This window comes from Salvelinus alpinus, chromosome 21 (genome assembly GCF_045679555.1).
Source record: "Salvelinus alpinus chromosome 21, SLU_Salpinus.1, whole genome shotgun sequence".
Taxonomy (NCBI): domain Eukaryota; kingdom Metazoa; phylum Chordata; class Actinopteri; order Salmoniformes; family Salmonidae; genus Salvelinus; species Salvelinus alpinus.
The window spans coordinates 49,649,528-49,670,466 of NC_092106.1; the positions used below are offsets into that span (position 1 = coordinate 49,649,528).

The window sequence follows — 20,939 nt, forward strand, 5'->3', positions numbered from 1 at the left end:
TTTAAACAGGGAGGAACTCTGGTTGAATCCTGGACTGCTTTAAACAGGGAGGAACTCTGGTTGAATCCTGGACTGCTTTAAACAGGGAGGAACTCTGGTTGAATCCTGGACTGCTTTAAACAGGGAGGAACTCTGGTTGAATCCTGGACTGCTTTAAACAGGGAGGAACTCTGGTTGAATCCTGGACTGCTTTAAACAGGGAGGAACTCTGGTTGAATCCTGGACTGCTTTAAACAGGGAGGAACTCTGGTTGAATCCTGGACTGCTTTAAACAGGGAGGAACTCTGGTTGAATCCTGGACTGCTTTAAACAGGGAGGAACTCTGGTTGAATCTTGGACTGCTTTAAACAGGGAGGAACTCTGGTTGAATCCTGGACTGCTTTAAACAGGGAGGAACTCTGCCTGCGTCCCAAATGGCACCCTACCAAAATGGGATCCTATGGAACTCTAGTCAAAGGTAGTGCACTATGTAGGGAATAAGGTGTCATTTGGGATGTAAACATCTCTGGCCTTCATATGCAGGGTAGTACTGTCTGTCTGTCTGTCTCTGTCTGTCTGCCATGGGTGCAGTCTAGCAGGCCCAGCTAATGTCAAGCAGTTTCCTGTAACACAAGGCCATTTGATTCACGGTACAGTGAGATATAAGGAGAGACACCAGGAAATCACTCTGAAATGTCAAAATATTCCCAAGCACTTCAACAAAGCCAGAGAATCCTGTGAAGCACATAACCTTATCAACATGGGACGATACTGTTGGTTCAGACAGACATATGTGTTGAGTCTGCGTCAGGGGTGTTGAGCTTGGAATGATAGAGGATACTTGAAAATCTTTTTAGACTTGTTTTGGTATATATTTGCCTATGTTGTGGGCAAGTATGGTCCTTGGTCAAAAGTAGTGCACTACGTGGGGAATAGGGTGCAATTTGGGGGGAATAGGGTGCCATTTGGGACACAGTTGGTTTGTATTGTCTTTATCTGCAATCTGTGATGCTACATTTGACATTTTAGTCATTTAGCAGATCTTATCTGGGGAACAGTGGGTTAACTGCCTTGTTCAGGGGCAGAACGACAGATTTTTTTACCTTGTCAGCTCAGGGATTCGATCCAGCAACCTTTCAGTTACTGGTCCAACACTCTAACCACTAGACTACCTGTCTCCCTGTGTTGTTGTGTTATTCATCTATTTTATCTGATGTTGTTCTGTTATTATTAAATTGTTATGTGTTGTTGTGTTACTATTATATTGTTATGTGTTGTTGTGTGAGCCAGAGGAGGACAGGATATTGCCCCTGGCTTTTATATTATAAAGTTATACAATAACTAACCGTTCTATCAAAGCAGTGTTCTGACTGGAGGAAACAGCCTCTTGGAGCTCTAGACAGAGGTTAGGTTAGCTGAGCTCTGTGTCTCTGTCAATTAAATTAGTGGTCTGAATCTCTTTCTATTGGAAACGTCTTGTTAGATCTTCTATTGGAAACGTCTTGTTAGATCTTCTATTGGAAACGTCTTGTTAGATCTTCTATTGGAAACGTCTTGTTAGATCTTCTATTGGAAAATCCACTTTGTGTTGAACGTTCCGTTCAGATGTTCAACCATGCATTCGTCCCAAGTGACACCCTGTTTCTTTTACAAGGGCACTACTTTAGACCACAGCCGTACTCAGGCATTGTAAAAGTAGTGCACTATAAAGTAAATAGGATCTCAATTGGTTCTGCTTTTAGCAGCAGCAGACAGCCGGGGAGATTTGATTTGGGGTCGAACGGTAATGTCTGTCTGGGCTTCTATGGATAAATGGCTGATGGAGGTAGAAAGGAAACGTGTGGTAAGAGACATTACAAATCAAGCCCAGAGTTCAGGCTGTATGGATTGGATACCAGGAACTACTGAAATCTAGGCTCTGTTGCGGTTTGTGTGTGGTGTCTTGGCAGAATAACTATAGAGTGATTCCTCACGAAACCAGGACAAAGGAATACCATGATTTGGGGGATTTTCACAAAATATAATCCATAGAATGATCGTTTGGAGGAAGGATTGTTGACATATATTTGGCATTTGTATCTAAAAGCATAACTGAGAAATAACTCATCAAAGGTGGCATATTTATCACGTTGGCCTACCCAGCCATCCTTCAATACTACATAATGTTTCATCTGTAGATGTCTCCTTTAATACTCCATAATGTTTCATCTGTAGGTGCCTCCTTTAATTCTCCATAATGTTTCATCTGTAGATGTCTCCTTTAATACTCCATAATGTTTCATCTGTAGGTGCCTCCTTTAATACTCCATAATGTTTCGTCTGTAGGTGTCTCCTTCAATACTCCATAATGTTTCATCTGTAGGTGTCTCCTTTAATACTCCATAATGTTTCATCTGTAGGTGTCTCCTTCAATACTCCATAATGTTTCATCTGTAGATGCCTCCTTTAATACTCCATAATGTTTCATCTGTAGATGCCTCCTTTAATACTCCATAATGTTTCATCTGTAGGTGTCTCCTTTAATTCTCCATAATGTTTCATCTGTAGGTGTCTCCTTTAATACTCCATAATGTTTCATCTGTAGGTGCTACAAAGCCAATGTTGGTGTCATATGAACCTTTACTGCTTGCTCTGTAATATGAGTATAATTTTGATTTCAAAAAACATTTTCTTAAATTAATTTATGAATATTGAAAATATATAAAATATCATGAGGCAAATGTTTTGGTGTTTAGAATTGTTCTAATGTGAACTGTAATGCAGTTGATTGGTGATGATGACATTGGGGTTGTGTTGGGTTGTGTTGGGGTTGTGTTGGGGTTGTGTTGGGGTTGTGTTGGGGTTGTGTTGGGTTGTGTTGGGGTTGTGTTGGGGTTGTGTTGGGGTGTGTTGGGGTTGTGTTGGGGTTGTGTTGGGGTTGTGTTGGGTTGTGTTGGGTGTGTTGGGGTTGTGTTGGGTTGTGTTGAGGTTGGGGTTGTGTTGGGCTGTGTTGGGTTGTGTTGGGTTGTGTTTGGGTTGTGTTGGGGTTGTGTTGGGGTTGTGTTGGGGTTAACATCCATAGAAACATTATACTCTAATGTTTAACTCAACATAGGGTGAAATACACATATCCTAAATCTAGGCTGATTTAGCTGGGAGACATGAGGAGATCGTTCCTCCATGGTATCTTTCCCCCCCATGCATTTCCATGGCAATTCCATTGTTTTGGTCAGGTTTCAATTGATCTCTTTACCTCATCTATAGGTTGGAGCTGATCTCACCTGACTGCATCTAAGAATATAAGATATAAGAAAGCTCAATAAATAAATAATAATAAATAATAATAAATAAATAAATATTTATATATATATATATATATATATGAAACTCGAAATTGAGGTCAGGTATATCCTGTTTCCATTGATCATTCTTGAGATGTTTCTACAACATGATTGGAGTCCACCTGTGGTAAATTCAATTGATTTTACATGATTTGGAAAGGCACACACCTGTCTATATAAGGTCCCATAGTTGACAGTGCATGTCAGAGTAAAAAACAAGCCATGAGATGGAAGGAATTGTCTGTAGACCTCCGAGACAGTCAGAGTAGGGGAAGGAAAACACAGACTGAGTCAGAGAGAGAGAGAAATGTCTTGTGGGAGTCACTAAATATTTCTATGGGAATAGTCTATTTTATTGAGGTAATATATTCAGCAGTGTCACTGACTGTGAAATGCTCTGGGCCCTGACCCCTGGTCTTAGCTACAGTTGTATCACTGACTGTGAAATCCTCTGGGCCCTGACCCCTGGTCTTAGCTCCAGTTGTGTCACTGACTGTGAAATCCTCTGGGCCCTGACCCCTGGTCTTAGCTCCAGTTGTGTCACTGACTGTGAAATACTCTGGGCCCTGACCCCTGGTCTTAGCTCCAGTTGTGTCACTGACTGTGAAATACTCTGGGCCCTGACCCCTGGTCTTAGCTCCAGTTGTGTCACTGACTGTGAAATGCTCTGGGCCCTGACCCCTGGTCTTAGCTCCAGTCTCATCAATAATTAAAAAATGTTACATTATTCAGGCAGCACCATTTCATGCCACCCACTCTTTCCCCTACCATTGTGTTGTTACTTGAATTCAGAATTTGACAGGCCTTTACATGCGTGTCCTTTACGTGTGTGTGTGTGTGTGTGTGTGTGTGTGTGTGTGTGTGTGTGTGTGTGTGTGTGTGTGTTTGTGTGTGTGTGTGTGTGTGTGTGTGTGTGTGTGTGTGTGTGTGTGTGTGTGTGTGTGTGTGTGTGTGTGTGTGTGTGTGTGTGTGTGTGTGTGTGTGTGTGTGTGTGTTTGTGTGTTTGTCGGAGCCGGATATGATTAAGTGTTCTCAGACACAGGGGTTAGTTGCAGCCAGTGTTCCCGGGGGGGAACATATTGGTGTGACACAGAAAGAGGAAGTGCTGTGACCTCCCACTGTGCCCAGCAGAGGGACTGAGGCCAGGCAGGCCACACTGAGCTGAGCTGGAGAACAAAGCAGCCAAAGACCAGTATTCCACCACATAGAGAATAGAGTACCATTTAGGACACAGCCAAACTCTCTCTGGTTGGTTAAACTAATCACCATGGGGACCTCTCCCCTCCCCTCCCCTCCTCTCCTTTCCTCTCCTCTCCCCTCCTCTCCTTTCCTCTCCTCTTCTCTCCCCTCCTCTCAGCCCTACTTCAGAAACTATCCCTGGCATTGAGAGGAATTGGCTCCAAACTGGGCTCTGAACAGACATGCATGCATGCACCCATACACACACCACACACACACACACACAAACACATATGCACACACAAATAGACACACACACACACACACACAAACACATATGCACACACAAATAGACAGACATACACACACACACACACACACACACACACACACACACACACACACACACACACACACACACACACACACACACACACACACACACACACACACACACACACACACACACACACACACACACACACACACACACACACACACACACAGCCTGGTCTGCCCTGCCACTGAGTGCTGGATGCTGGTTGAGAAGCTCACATGAAGGAGTCGAAGCTAATTGCCTGGTCAACAGCCCCAAAATACCAAATACACCATCCTCCATCACTCAACACCTAGAACTTCTGGATAGAACCTAGAACCTTATCACCTAGAACCCCCGAATAGAACCTGATCACAAATAACCTATGGATAGAACCTAGAACCTTATCACCTAGAACTTCTGGGTAGAACCTAGAACCGTATTACCTAGAACATCTGGATAGAACCTAGAACCTATTTACCTAGAAACTCTGGGTTTATCCTTATCACCTAGAACATCTGGGTAGAACCTTATCACCTAGAACCTCTGGATATAACCTATACCATTATCACCTAGAACCGTATCACCGAGAACCTCTGGGTAGAACCGTATCACCTAGAACCTCTGCCTCGAACAACTCAATCTTACAGAAGTCATACGAAGCTCACCTGTTAATATGTTCTGTGTCGTGAATGGTACTGCAGTGAGGCTTAACTGTGTTCTTCAGATATACTAGTTATTCCATCCACAAACTGTCCATAATGTCTATACATCCCATCACGGACTCTGTATACTGTATATATGTGTATACATATATGTGTATACATATATATAGTATAAATATACCATATATATATATATATATATATGTGTATATATATATATATATATATATATGTGTATATATATATATATATGTGTATATATATATATATATGTGTATATATATATATATATATAAATATACCATATATATATATGTATATATATATATATATACATATATACAGTGGGGAGAACAAGTATTTGATACACTGCCGATTTTGCAGGTTTTCCTACTTACAAAGCATGTAGAGGTCTGTAATTTTTATCATAGGTACACTTCAACTATGAGAGACGGAATCTAAAACAAAAATCCAGAAAATCACATTGTATGATTTTTAAGTAATTAATTTGCATTTTATTGCATGACATAAGTATTTGATACATCAGAAAAGCAGATATTTGTTACAGAAACCTTTGTTTGCAATTACAGAGATCATACGTTTCCTGTAGTTCTTGACTAGGTTTGCACACACTGCAGCAGGGATTTTGGCCCACTCCTCCCTACAGATCTTCTCCAGATCCTTCAGGTTTCGGGGCTGTCGCTGGGCAATACGGACTTTCAGCTCCATCCAAAGATTTTCTATTGGGTTCAGGTCTGGAGACTGGCTAGGCCACTCCAGGACCTTGAGATGCTTCTTACGGAGCCACTCCTTAGTTGCCATGGCTGTGTGCTTCGTGTCGTTGTCATGCTGGAAGACCCAGCCACGACCCATCTTCAATGCTCTTACTGAGGGAAGGAGGTTGTTGGCCAAGATCTCGCGATACATGGCCCCATCCATCCTCCCCTCAATACGGTGCAGTCGTCCTGTCCCCTTTGCAGAAAAGCATCCCCAAAGAATGATGTTTCCACCTCCATGCTTCACGGTTGGGATGGTGTTCTTGGGGTTGTACTCATACTTCTTCTTCCTCCAAACACGGCGAGTGGAGTTAGGCCAAAAAGCTCTATTTTTGTCTCATCAGACCACATGACCTTCTCCCATTCCTCCTCTGGATCATCCAGATGGTCATTGGCAAACTTCAGACAGGCCTGGACATGCACTGGCTTAAGCAGGGGGACCTTGCGTGCGCTGCAGGATTTTAATCCATGACGGCGTAGTGTGTTACTAATGGTTTTCTTTGAGACTGTGGTCCCAGCTCTCTTCAGGTCATTGAACAGGTCCTGCCGTGTAGTTCTGGGCTGATCCCTCACCTTCCTCATGATCATTGATGCCCCACGAGGTGAAATCTTGCATGGAGCCCCAGACCGAGGGTGATTGACCGTCATCTTGAACTTCTTCCATTTTCTAATAATTGCGCCAACAGTTGTTTCCTTCTCACCAAGCTGCTTGCCTATTGTCCTGTAGCCCATCCCAGCCTTGTGCAGGTCTACAATTTTATCCCTGATGTCCTTACACAGCTCTCTGGTCTTGGCCATTGTGGAGAGGTTGGAATCTGTTTGATTGTGTGTGGACAGGTGTCTTTTATACAGGTAACGAGTTCAAACAGGTGCAGTTAATACAGGTAATGAGTGGAGAACAGGAGGGCTTCTTAAAGATAAACTAACAGGTCTGTGAGAGCCGGAATTCTTACTGGTTGGTAGGTGATCAAATACTTACAGTATGTCATGCAATAAAATGCAAATTAATTATTTAAAAATCATACAATGTGATTTTCTGGATTTTTGTTTTAGATTCCGTCTCTCACAGTTGAAGTGTACCTATGATAAAAATTACAGACCTCTACATGCTTTGTAAGTAGGAAAACCTGCAAAATCGGCAGTGTATCAAATACTTGTTCTCCCCACTGTATATGGTATATTTATACTATATATATGTACTCCGACATTGCTCGTCCTAATACATTTCTATATTTCTTAATTGCATTATTTAACTTTTAGATGTGTGTGTATTGTTGTTTATTGTCAGATACTACTGCACTGTTGGAGCTAGAAACACAAGCATTTCGCTACGCCCGCAATAACATCTGCTAAATATGTGTATGTGGACCAATAAAATTTGATTTGATTTGATTTTGTTGCCATCAATGGATTATCTCTTTGACGATATATATCTTGGCTATTAATTAAGTCCACTCCGTTGACTCTGACACCAGGTCCTTTTAGAAATGTCAAATCTTAAAGTTGTGTCAGAAATGGCGACCCTTTTCCCGTCACCCTCTTCGATATGCTGAAAAGCAGTGGACTAAATAGACAATAGGGTGCCATTGTTTGGTATTTATCCAAAGCCTGACATTTTCTAGATAGATCTCGTGATATTCTTCCCATGTGCCTGTAAACAGGAGAATCTGATCACAGTCTGACTTTGTCAACACTATTAAATATCAGAGAGCAGAGATTAATGACCATTTCTTCCATGTACGGAAAGAACGGGGGGAGGGGAGTCTGGATGGGGATTAGGGGGGAGTCGGACGGACGGGGGTAGGGAGGGAGTCGGGGGGGGTTGGAGGGGGTGGTATAACCAAAAAGGATTAACGAGTGTAAAAAACAATACATTTTCTATTAGAACGTAGTGTGGCAAGCACACACTGTGGTGTAACTTTCTCTGCGTGTTTGGTTTAACGTGTTGTTTTAGGTTGATCAGATCACAGATATATTTCTGTTTTCAGATGAATGATTTGTGCAGTTTAAATACCAGAGAGAGAGAGAGAGAGAGAGAGAGAGAGAGAGAGAGAGAGAGAGAGAGAGAGAGAGAGAGAGAGAGAGAGAGAGAGAGAGAGAGAGAGAGAGAGAGAGAGAGAGAGAGGGAGAGAGATATCTGATCATCACAAAGATGGGCATAGCTGACAGAAAACGAGGGGCAACAGTTGGTCTGTTCTTTTCATGTTCCTTCAAGCCGGATAGGAAGCTCTCAAAACAACCCTGTTGCCTCGTGTCCAGCGAATAGACAACTTGAGACCGTTCTATCTGATTGGTTTAAAGAATGCTGTAGCGAATCAGATCGTGTTTTTCATGTTTGCTTCCTACCAGTGGTGGTTAATGTGTTGTTTCCTCCCTCATGCTTCCAGTGGGTGCAACCACTAAAACCAAAGTCAAAGGTGAGTTATCTCTTGTGTCTTTCTGCATGATGTATATTGGACACCAGTTCCCATATAAACCATGTTTCATATCAGCTCTACCAGTTCCCAATAAACCATGTTCCATATCAGTCCTACCAGTTCCCAATAAACCATGTTCCATATCAGTCCTACCAGTTCCCAATAAACCATGTTCCATATCAGTCCTACCAGTTCCCATTGAACTATGTTCCATATCAGCTCTACCAGTTCCCATTGAACTATGTTCCATATCAGCTCTACCAGTTCCCATTGAACTATGTTCCATATCAGCTCTACCAGTTCCCATATAAACCATGTTCCATATCAGTCCTACCAGTTCCCAATGAACCATGTTTCATATCAATCCTACCAGTTCCCAATAAACCATGTTTCATATCAGTCCTACCAGTTCCCAATAAACCATGTTTCATATCAGTCCTACCAGTTCCCAATAAACCATGTTCCATATCAGTCCTACCAGTTCCCAATGCACCATGTTCCATATCAGTCCTACCAGTTCCCAATGAACCATGTTTCATATCAGTCCTACCAGTTCCCAATAAACCATGTTTCATATCAGTCCTACCAGTTCCCAATGAACCATGTTTCATATCAGTCCTACCAGTTCCCAATGCACCATGTTAGACCAGAGACCAGGGCGGGACCAGTGGTTAATTAACATAGGGCTAGTCCCAAATGTGCGCCCTGTTCCATTTAATACACTACATTTGACCAGGGCCCATGGTGAGAGCTGGCTGGTGTCTGGTACATGGTGGGGGCTGACTGGTGTCTGGTACATGGTGGGGCCTGACTGGTGTCTGGTACATGGTGGTACATGGTGGGGCCTGACTGGTGTCTGGTACATGGTGGTGGCTGACTGGTGTCTGGTACATGGTGGGGGCTGACTGGTGTCTGGTACATGGTGGGGCCTGACTGGTGTCTGGTACATGGTGGTGGCTGACTGGTGTCTGGTACATGGTGGGGCCTGACTGGTGTCTGGTACATGGTGGGGCCTGACTGGTGTCTGGTACATGGTGGGGCCTGACTGGTGTCTGGTACATGGTGGTGGCTGACTGGTGTCTGGTACATGGTGGGGCCTGACTGGTGTCTGGTACATGGTGGGGGTTGACTGGTGTCTGGTACATGGTGGGGGGCTGGCTGGTGTCTGGTACATGGTGGGGGGCTGGCTGGTGTCTGGTACATGGTGGGGCCTGACTGGTGTCTGGTACATGGTGGTACATGGTGGGGCCTGACTGGTGTCTGGTACATGGTGGGGCCTGACTGGTGTCTGGTACATGGTGGTACATGGTGGGGCCTGACTGGTGTCTGGTACATGGTGGGGCCTGACTGGTGTCTGGTACATGGTGGGGGCTGGCTGGTGTCTGGTACATGGTGGGGGTTGACTGGTGTCTGGTACATGGTGGGGGCTGACTGGTGTCTGGTACATGGTGGTACATGGTGGGGCCTGACTGGTGTCTGGTACATGGTGGGGCCTGACTGGTGTCTGGTACATGGTGGTACATGGTGGGGCCTGACTGGTGTCTGGTACATGGTGGGGCCTGACTGGTGTCTGGTACATGGTGGGGGCTGGCTGGTGTCTGGTACATGGTGGGGGTTGACTGGTGTCTGGTACATGGTGGGGGTTGACTGGTGTCTGGTACATGGTGGGGGTTGACTGGTGTCTGGTACATGGTGGGGGTTGACTGGTGTCTGGTACATGGTGGGGGTTGACTGGTGTCTGGTACATGGTGGGGGTTGACTGGTGTCTGGTACATGGTGGGGGTTGACTGGTGTCTGGTACATGGTGGGGGTTGACTGGTGTCTGGTACATGGTGGGGGGCTGGCTGGTGTCTGGTACATGGTGGGGGTTGACTGGTGTCTGGTACATGGTGGGGGGCTGGCTGGTGTCTGGTACATGGTGGGGGTTGACTGGTGTCTGGTACATGGTGGGGGGCTGGCTGGTGTCTGGTACATGGTGGGGGTTGACTGGTGTCTGGTACATGGTGGGGGCCTGACTGGTGTCTGGTACATGGTGGGGCCTGACTGGTGTCTGGTACATGGTGGGGCCTGACTGGTGTCTGGTACATGGTGGGGGCTGGCTGGTGTCTGGTACATGGCGGTACATGGCGGTACATGGCGGTACATGGCGGTACATGGCGGTACATGGCGGGGGCTGGCTGGTGTCTGGTACATGGCGGTACATGGCGGTACATGGCGGTACATGGCGGTACATGGTGGTACATGGTGGGGGCTGGCTGGTGTCTGGTACATGGCGGTACATGGCGGTACATGGCGGTACATGGCGGTACATGGCGGTACATGGCGGTACATGGCGGTACATGGTGGGGGCTGGCTGGTGTCTGGTACATGGCGGTACATGGCGGTACATGGCGGTACATGGCGGTACATGGCGGTACATGGCGGTACATGGCGGTACATGGTTCTATAACCCAACCTGGAACAACTGATACATTCTCTTTTCGGGACATTCACTATGTTTTGAGAGTCTTGAAGGTTCCAGGCTTTGTTACATATGGCACCCTATTACCTACAGAGCCTTATGGGTCTTGGTCAAAAGTAGTGCACTATGTAGGGAATAGGGTACCATTTGTGAAGTCGCCTTCATGTGTGAATCAGAGGAGTGAAATTCATCCTGTATATCAATGTCAAGTTCACTGAGAATTCCCACAAATCATTTTAATCCCAGCCTACATGTTGGAGGTATAAATTATCAGCTAGCCGAACTGAGCTCTGGCGAGACTTCAACCAAAGCCAGGCGTTAATACAAAACACACACACGTTAGTATACATCCGTGAACTGCTAGGGTATGTGGGAAACACAACTATTTTTAATTAGCCAATGAGTAATTAGGATGGGAGATCTTTCCAAAATGTTAATTCAAGAGAAGTGTGAGGACTGTAGGAGTTGGCAGGTAGACGTGCTGTGCATCCCGACTGCCATCCTATTCCCTATACACAGGGTGGACAAAACATTAAGAACACCTTACTAATATTGAGTTCTTGACACAAACTGGTGCGCCTGGCAGCTACTACCATACCCGATTGCCCATTCACCCTCTGAATGGCACACATACACAATCCACGTCTCAACTGTCTCAAGGTTTAAAAATCCTTCTTTAACCCCGTCTCGTCCTCCTTCATCTACACTGATTTGAAGTGGATTTAACAGGTGACATCAATAAGGGATCGTTTCACCTGGATTCACCTGGTCAGTCTGTCATGGAAAGAGCAGGTGTTCTTAATGTTTTGTAAACTCACTGTATAGTGCACTACTTTTGAACAGGGCCCATTGAGCTCAAAGGATTCTGGTCAAAAGTAGTGCACTACATAGGGGATAGGGTCCCATAGGGTTCTGGTCAAAAGTAGTGCACTACATAGGGGATAGGGTCCCATAGGGTTCTGGTCAAAAGTAGTGCACTACATAGGGGATAGGGTCCCATAGGGTTCTGGTCAAAAGTAGTGCACTACATAGGGGATAGGGTGCTTTTTGGTAGACAGACACGATTCTCCGCCTTACCGTGGACTAGCTTATTTGGTTCTGTGTACCGAGATGATCAATGACACAGCAAGTAATCCTGAAGGTGGAGTCCATATTTATCATCTCTCTACCTGTCGACCTCTCTCTCTCTCTCTGTCTGTCTACCCCTCTCTCTATCTGTCTACCCCTCAGTCACTCTGTCTACCTCTCTGTCTACCCCTCTCTCTATCTGTCTACCTCTCTATCTCTCTGTCTACCTCTCTCTACCTGTCGACCTCTCTCTATCTGTCTACCCCTCTCTCTATCTGTCTAACTCTCTATCTCTCTGTCTACCTCTCTGTCTACCTCTCTATCTCTCTGTCTACCTCTCTGTCTACCCCTCTATCTGTCTATCTCTCTATCCCTGTCTGTCTACCCCTCTCTCTATCTGTCTACCCCTCTCTCTATCTGTCTACCCCTCTATCTCTCTGTCTAACTCTCTCCCTGTCTGTCTACCCCTCTCTCTACCTGTCTACCTCTCTCTCTCCCTGTCTGTCTACCCCTCTATCTCTCTGTCTACCTCTCTCTCTATCTGTCTACCTCTCCCCCTCTATCCTTCTGTCTACATCTCTCTCATGCTCTCTCTCTCTCTGTCTACCTCTTTATCTCTCTGTCTACATCTCTCTCATGCTTTATCTCTCTGTCTACCTCTCTCTCTCTCTATCCATCTGTCTACATCTATCTCATGCTTTCTCTATCTGTCTACCTCTCTCTCTCTCTCTATCCATATGTCTACCCCTCTCTCTCTCTCTCTCTATCCTTCTGTCTACCTTTCTCCCCCTATTCATCTGTCTACCTCTCTCTCTCTCTCTATCCTTCTGTCTACTCTCTCTCCCCTTATTCATCTATCTACCTCTCTCTCTCTCTCTCTCTCCATCTGTCTACCTCTCTCTCCATCTGTCTACCTCTCTCCATCTGTCCTCCTGCCTCTCTCTCTCTCTCTCTCTCTCTCTCTCTCTCTCTCTCTCTGTGTGTAGACAGACAGCTCTTTAAATAATACTCAGACAGAATATGTCTGTCTGCCATTACCATTCATTCCCAGCTGATGGGCACCACTCTAAAGGAAATCTATACTTACGGTAATTGAAAAAATGTGCTGCGTAGATCACTGAGTCAAGCATCCAAGTGTCCAGCTAGACGCTTTATTATTCGAAGCCTTTAGCAGACAGAGGAATAGTATAGTGTGTGTATGTGTGTGTGTGTGTGTGTGTGTTTGTATACACTGTTAAAATGAATCTCTGTTACACTGTTACATGGGTACAATGTTACTCTGTAACACTGTACCTCCGGGTAGCCTAGTGGTTAGAGTGTTGGGCTAGTAACCGAAAGGTTGCAAGATCGAATCCCCGAGCTGACAAGGTACAAATCTGTCGTTCTGCCCCTGAACAAGGCAGTTAATCCACCGTTCCTAGACCAGTTAACCCACTGTTCCTAGACCAGTTAACCCACTGTTCCTAGGGCGTCATTGAAAATAACAATTTGTTGTTAATTAACTGACTTGCCTAGTAAAATAAAAAAATACAGTATTACACTTTTACACTGTTACAATGGTAATATGTTACACTTTTACACTGCTACAATGTTACCCTGTTACACTGTTACAATGGTAATATGTTACACTTTTACACTGCTACAATGTTACCCTGTTACAATGTTACAATGGTAATATGTTACACTTTTACACTGCTACAATGTTACCCTGTTACAATGTCACAATGGTCATATGTTACACTTTTACACTGCTACAATGTTACTCTGTTACAATGTTACAATGGTCATATGTTACACTTTTACACTGCTACAATGTTACTCTGTTACAATGTTACAATGGTAATATGGTACACTTTTACACTGCTACAATGTTACTCTGTTACAATGTTACAATGGTAATATGGTACACTTTTACACTGCTACAATGTTACTCTGTTACAATGTTACAATGGTAATATGTTACACTTTTACACTGCTACAATGTTACCCTGTTACACTGTTACAATGGTAATATGTTACACTTTTACACTGCTACAATGTTACCCTGTTACACTGTTACAATGGTAATATGTTACACTTTTACACTGCTACAATGTTACCCTGTTACACTGTTACAATGGTAATATGTTACACTTTTACAGTGCTACAATGTTACCCTGTTACAATGTTACAATGGTAATATGTTACACTTTTACACTGCTACAATGTTACCCTGTTACACTGTTACAATGGTAATATGTTACACTTTTACACTGCTACAATGTTACCCTGTTACACTGTTACAATGGTAATATGTTACACTTTTACACTGCTACAATGTTACCCTGTTACACTGTTACAATGGTAATATGTTACACTTTTACACTGCTACAATGTTACCCTGTTACACTGTTACAATGGTAATATGTTACACTTTTACAGTGCTACAATGTTACCCTGTTACAATGTTACAATGGTAATATGTTACACTTTTACACTGCTACAATGTTACCCTGTTACACTGTTACAATGGTAATATGTTACACTTTTACACTGCTACAATGTTACCCTGTTACAATGTTACAATGGTAATATGGTACACTTTTACACTGCTACAATGTTAGAGAAGACACGGTGTAACCGTCACCACGTCTAGCCTGCTATGAGAAGACACGATGTAACCATCACCACGTCTAGCCTGCTATGAGAAGACACGGGGTAACCTTCACCACGTCTAGCCTGCTATGAGAAGACACGATGTAACCATCACCACGTCTAGCCTGCTATGAGAAGACACGGGGTAACCTTCACCACGTCTAGCCTGCTATGAGAAGGCACGGTGTATCCGTCACCCCGTCTAGCCTGCTATGAGAAGACACGGTGTAACCATCACCACGTCTAGCCTGCTATGAGAAGACTAGCCTGCTATGAGAAGACACGGGGTAACCTTCACCACGTCTAGCCTGCTATGAGAAGACACGGTGTAACCATCACCACGTCTAGCCTGCTATGAGAAGACACGGTGTAACCGTCACCACGTCTAGCCTGCTATGAGAAGACACGATGTAACCATCACCACGTCTAGCCTGCTATGAGAAGACACGATGTAACCGTCACCACGTCTAGCCTGCTATGAGAAGACACGGTGTATCCGTCACCACGTCTAGCCTGCTATGAGAAGACACGGGGTAACCTTCACCACGTCTAGCCTGCTATGAGAAGACACGGTGTAACCGTCACCACGTCTAGCCTGCTATGAGAAGACACGGGGTAACCTTCACCACGTCTAGCCTGCTATGAGAAGACACGGTGTAACCGTCACCACGTCTAGCCTGCTATGAGAAGACTAGCCTGCTATGAGAAGACACGGGGTAACCGTCACCACGTCTAGCCTGCTATGAGAAGACACGGTGTATCCGTCACCACGCCTAGCCTGCTATGAGAAGACACGGTGTAACCATCACCACGTCGTGCCTGCTATGAGAAGACACGGGGTAACCATCACCAACCCTAGCCTCCTATGAGAAGACACGGTGTAACCATCACCACGTCGTGCCTGCTATGAGAAGACACGGGGTAACCATCACCACGTCGTGCCTGCTATGAGAAGACACGGGGTAACCATCACCAACCCTAGCCTCCTATGAGAAGACACGGTGTAACCATCACCACGTCGTGCCTGCTATGAGAAGACACGGGGTAACCATCACCAACCCTAGCCTCCTATGAGAAGACATGGTGTAACCATCACCACGTCGTGCCTGCTATGAGAAGACACGGGGTAACCATCACCAACCCTAGCCTCCTATGAGAAGACACGGTGTAACATTTTCCACTTCCAGCCCATGTCTGTTATGGTCATACATTAATAATGACTTGAGGCTACCAGGGGTGGCAGGGTACCTGCCGGGGCAGCAGGTGGGGCAGCAGGTAACCTAGTGGTTAGAGCATTGGACTATTAACCGAAAGGTTGCAAGTTCAAATCCCCGAGCTGACAAGGTAAAAATCTGTCGTTTTGCCCCTGAACAAGGCAGTTAACCCACTGTTCCTAGGCCATCATTGAAAATAAGAATTTGTTCTTAACTGACTTGCCTAGTTAAATAAATGTAAAATAAAAGAAACTTCCATATGTCTCAGTTCTATTGCTGCAGACGAATAGTCCTTTAGTCTTTCTGTCCATCTCTTCTACAGCCCAGTAACGGGAATACAATAACTTCTACAGCCCAGTAACGGGAATACAATAACTTCTACAGCCCTGTAATGGGAATACAATAACTTCTACAGCCCAGTAATGGGAATACAATAACTTCTATAGCCCATTAATGGGATTACAATAACTTCTACTGCGCTGTAATGGGAATACAATAACTTCTCTAGCCTGGTAATGGGAATAAAATATATTCTACAGCCCAGTAATGGGATTACAATAACTTCTACTGTCCTGTAATGGGAATACAATAACTTCTACAGCCCAGTAATGGGAATACAATAACTTCTACAGCCCAGTAATGGGAATACAATAACTTCTACAGCCCAGTGATGGGAATACAATAACTTCTATAGCCCAGTAATGGGAATACAATAACTTCTATAGCCCAGTAATGGGAATACAATAACTTCTATAGCCCAGTAACGGGAATACAATAACTTCTATAGCCCAGTAATGGGAATACAATAACTTCTATAGCCCAGTAACGGGAATACAATAACTTCTACAGCCCACTTTACTTGTTAAGTGAAAATGTTTGATCATTTGTCTTTAAATGCAGTCACTGTCAGCCAGGTGATTTTCACACAAAAAAAATACATTGAGGGGAAAAAAATCTGCTTTACTATCATATGCAACCAGATATGTTTAGTCCATAGGTAGTAGCCTGCTATACATGAAACGAACATTGGCAACGGACTACATGTTGAACACACCTGTCTCATAGTGATTACGTAATAGCCTTTCTTCATTCCTGCTGAAGAGTACGGCACGTCCTATCTGAAGAATGTCTTAACACACTTACCTTCTCTGTCTGTTTCATATATTCCCTATGATTTGACTTTAAAATTGAATTTGCTGAGACGCAGGGAAAATCCATAGGTAATTAGGGTGAAAGCTTGGAGGTGATTACTGTAGGAATGTAGATCAATGGCTCTCTTAATGACTTGTCAAAAAGCACCATGTGATTGGTCTGAGGTTTATACATTAACAACAGGAGTCGGCTGATGATGAGTGGTCACTTACAACAGTAGTGCAGATATAGAGCGTAAAGGGGCAATCTGTCACGCCCTGACCTTAGAGAGACGTTTTATTTCTCTACTTGGTTAGGTCACGGTGTGATTTGGGTTGGGCATTCTATGTTGTTTGTTTCTATGTTTTGGCAAGGAAATGGTTCTCAATCAGGGACAGCTGTCTATCGTTGTCTCTGATTGGGAATCATACTTAGGCAGCCTTTTTTCCTTTTGGTAGTTGTGGGTATAGCTATATCTTTGTATAGCTTTACGGAGCTTCACGGTCGTTTTTGTTGTATTATTGTTTTGTATTATTGTTTTGTTGGCGACATTTGCAAATAAAGAAAAATGTACGCTCGCCACGCTGCACCTTGGTCCCATTCCATACGACGATTGTGACACATTCTGCGATTCATTCATTCATTTTTAAAAACTTTTAAATTAATGATATAACGTGCCCTCTGTAATTACTGGGAAAACAAAGCATTATTTATTCTTTTGGCTTTATAATCCTAAACTTTGGATTCGAGGGTATTTTTCATCCATATCGGTTGAACTGTTTAACAATTACAGCACTTTTTGTACATCGTCCCCTCATTCTACGGGAGCAAAAGTATTCGGACAAATTCATTTATATGTTTATTAATGTCAAGATCGTCGTAATGAGCGGACCCAAGGCGCAGCGTGATTGAAGTTCCACATCTTTATTTAGGTGAAACTTTAAACAGAAAACAATAAACCAATAACGAAACATGAAGAAGTGATGCACAAACAAAAAACAATATCCCACAAACACAGGTGGGAAAAATGGCTACTTAAATATGATCCCTAATTAGAGGCAACGATTACCAGCTGCCTCTAATTGGGAACCATACAAATCACCAACATAGAAAATTTTAACTAGAACACCCCCTAGCCACGCCCTGACCTACTACACCATAGAGAAACAAGGGCTCTCTATGGTCAGGGCGTGACAGTATCCCCCCCAAAAGGTGCGGACTCCGGTCGTAAAACCTGAAACCAAATGGGGGGGGTTGGGGTGGTGACTAGTGTCGGTGGCGGCTCCGGTGCAGATCGTATCCCCCCTAGACCCCGGATCCGACCATGGCGCCGGGCTGAACGCCAGCGCAGAGGAGGGCTCCGGCCCTGGAGCTGGGTTGGAAGCTGTGCCTGGATTGGGCACCGGCGCAGAGGGCTCCGGCCCTGGAGCTGAGTGGGACGCCGTGCCTGGACTGGGCACCGGCGCAGAGGAAGGCTCCGGCCTTGGAGCAGGACTGGACGCCTTGCCTGGAAGCTCCGTACCGTTGACCGTCGCTGGAGGTTCCGGACCGTTGACCATCGCTGGAGGTTCCGGACCGTGGACCGTCGCTGGAGGTTCCGGAACGTGGACCGTCGCGGGATGTTCCGGACCGTGAACCGTCGCTGGAGGTTCCGGACTGTGACCCGCCGTTGAAGGTTCCGGACTGTGAAATGTCGCCGGAAGCTCTGGACTGGGAACCGTCGCCGGAAGCTCTGGACTGGGAACCGTCGCCGGAAGCTCTGGACTGGGAACCGTCGCCGGAAGCTAGACTAGACTGTGAATGCGCACTGGAGGCCTAGTGCTTGAAGCCGGCACAGGTGGTACCGGACGGGTGACACGCACTTCAGGGCGAGTGTAGAGAGCAGGCACAGGACGTACCGGACTGGGGAGGGGCACTGGAGACCTGGTGCGTGAGCCGGTACAGGTGGTACCAGACTGGTAACACGCTCTTCAGGACCAATGCGGTGCCCAACACACCTAACCAACTTCTCTCTCCTTTACTAATTAAAGTAGTAAAAAGTGAAGTATTTGGTCCCATAAAGTATCTGTATTAATTAAAGTATTTGGTCCCATATTCATATCACGCAATGACATCAGAATTGTGACTCTACAGTTTTGTTGGATGCGTTTGTTGTTTGTTTTGGTTGTGTTTCAGATTATTTTGTTAATTTGTCCCAACACTTTTGCTCACCTAAAATGGAGGGACTATGTACAAAAAGTGCTGTAATTGCTAAACAGTTCAACCGCAATGGATACACCCAAATTAAAGCTGACAGTCTGCACTTTAACCTTACAGTCATTGTTTGATTTCAAATTCAAAGTGTTGATTTAAAGAGCCAAAAGAAAATCAAAAATACTTCACTGACCCAATAATGACGAATGGCACTGTATAAAACCCATTGATTCTTGAAGAATATAGCTTAGCCATGACTCATGAGCTTAGTACAACTGTCCATCCCCATCAGAACCAAAAATATATGTTTGTGTTACGCCATTGTTAGAGAACAAATATATTGTAAACAAACACTGTATAGCCTCAAATCTATAATCCTGAAACCGTGGATGACCAGTCCTTACGCCCACAGCTCGTGAATTTGAGAGTGGCTACGTTTTTTTCTCCCTCAGCTGTTTATCAAAACAGAAGATTGAGGTAGGTGGTCTCTTTGTTGTTCTTTTGCTTTAACAGATTGGCTCTTTCAACATGCTAGAGTAGAATAGCTACGTCTCCACTGCTCTAATTTCATGCAGTAAAATTAGAGACGTGGTTAGATGAGCCGACTACTCGTATTACCTCATTACAGAATGTAATACAGTAATAACATCGTTGTTCCCGCCATATTAACCTGAGTCGCCGTGTGAAGGAAGAGACTCATCAGCTGAAAGCTTATTTCCCCTAATACACATTAATACACATTAATACACATTAATACACATTAATACACATTAATACACATTAATACACATTAATACACAGCCTCTGCGTTTTCAAATGAAACCCTATTGTCTATACCATTGCACTGATATATAAAAAAAAACTCTGTGGTCTAAAAAAAATAGAACACTGAGGATTAGGGAACTATTTGGGACGGAGACATAAGTCTAACTTTTACAACATCTCTGTTTCAGTGGCAATTAATACGTTCTCACATCAGCTCTTTTCTAAAAATGAACCTAGACTTTAAAAACATATTTACTGTTTAAATACTGTAATTGGGAAGTTTGATTAAATGGACACCCCCCCCCACCACCCCCCCCTTCAGCCCATTCAGGTGACAATTAATAGAATGCGTCTGTCTTTTTGATCGCTTAGCCTACTGTAGATATCTGGAATGAGAAATAGTATATTTTTATTGCGTTATCATTTCTCTGACCACAGTAGCCAGTGTTGAGTAGTTCAGATGGATTTTAATTTATTTAAATTTTCTTGGGAAATGAGACAGAAGGCCGTGATTGTTCTAATGAGAACGATAGGGGTTAATTGTTCTCAATGGCGACGCGTGCTTCAGCACCAATAGACTTGATCTAGTGTTCTTTCTCTTGTCACACCTGTAGCTTAGGCTATGCAGCAGCACATAGACGTTTCCTAACAGAAGTTACACAACAGAGCTGCACACTTATTGACTATTCGTAGCCAAGGCGAGGTATGTAACACAAGCAGGCTATTTTAAAACATAGAGAGAGCAGTGCAAGATGGTGGAAAGAAGAAAAGAGAAGAGAAGACAAAACGAGACGAGAGGAGAGGAGACGAGAGGAGATGAG

General features: G+C 44.3%; 1 protein-coding gene across 3 annotated transcripts in view; it reads left to right on the top strand.

The window, feature by feature from the left end:
• cadm2b (cell adhesion molecule 2b) overlaps positions 1-20,939 on the top strand; it is a 492,515-nt gene that overhangs the window by 320,491 nt on the left and 151,085 nt on the right. For 2 of the 3 annotated variants that reach the window (XM_071358122.1, XM_071358119.1), the window contains exon 2: positions 8,623-8,652. The exons of the other annotated variant lie outside the window; for it this stretch is intronic. In XM_071358122.1, the coding sequence (XP_071214223.1) occupies positions 8,623-8,652 (30 nt within the window). The remainder of the gene's footprint in view (positions 1-8,622; positions 8,653-20,939) is intronic. 3 annotated transcript variants of the gene reach the window in all.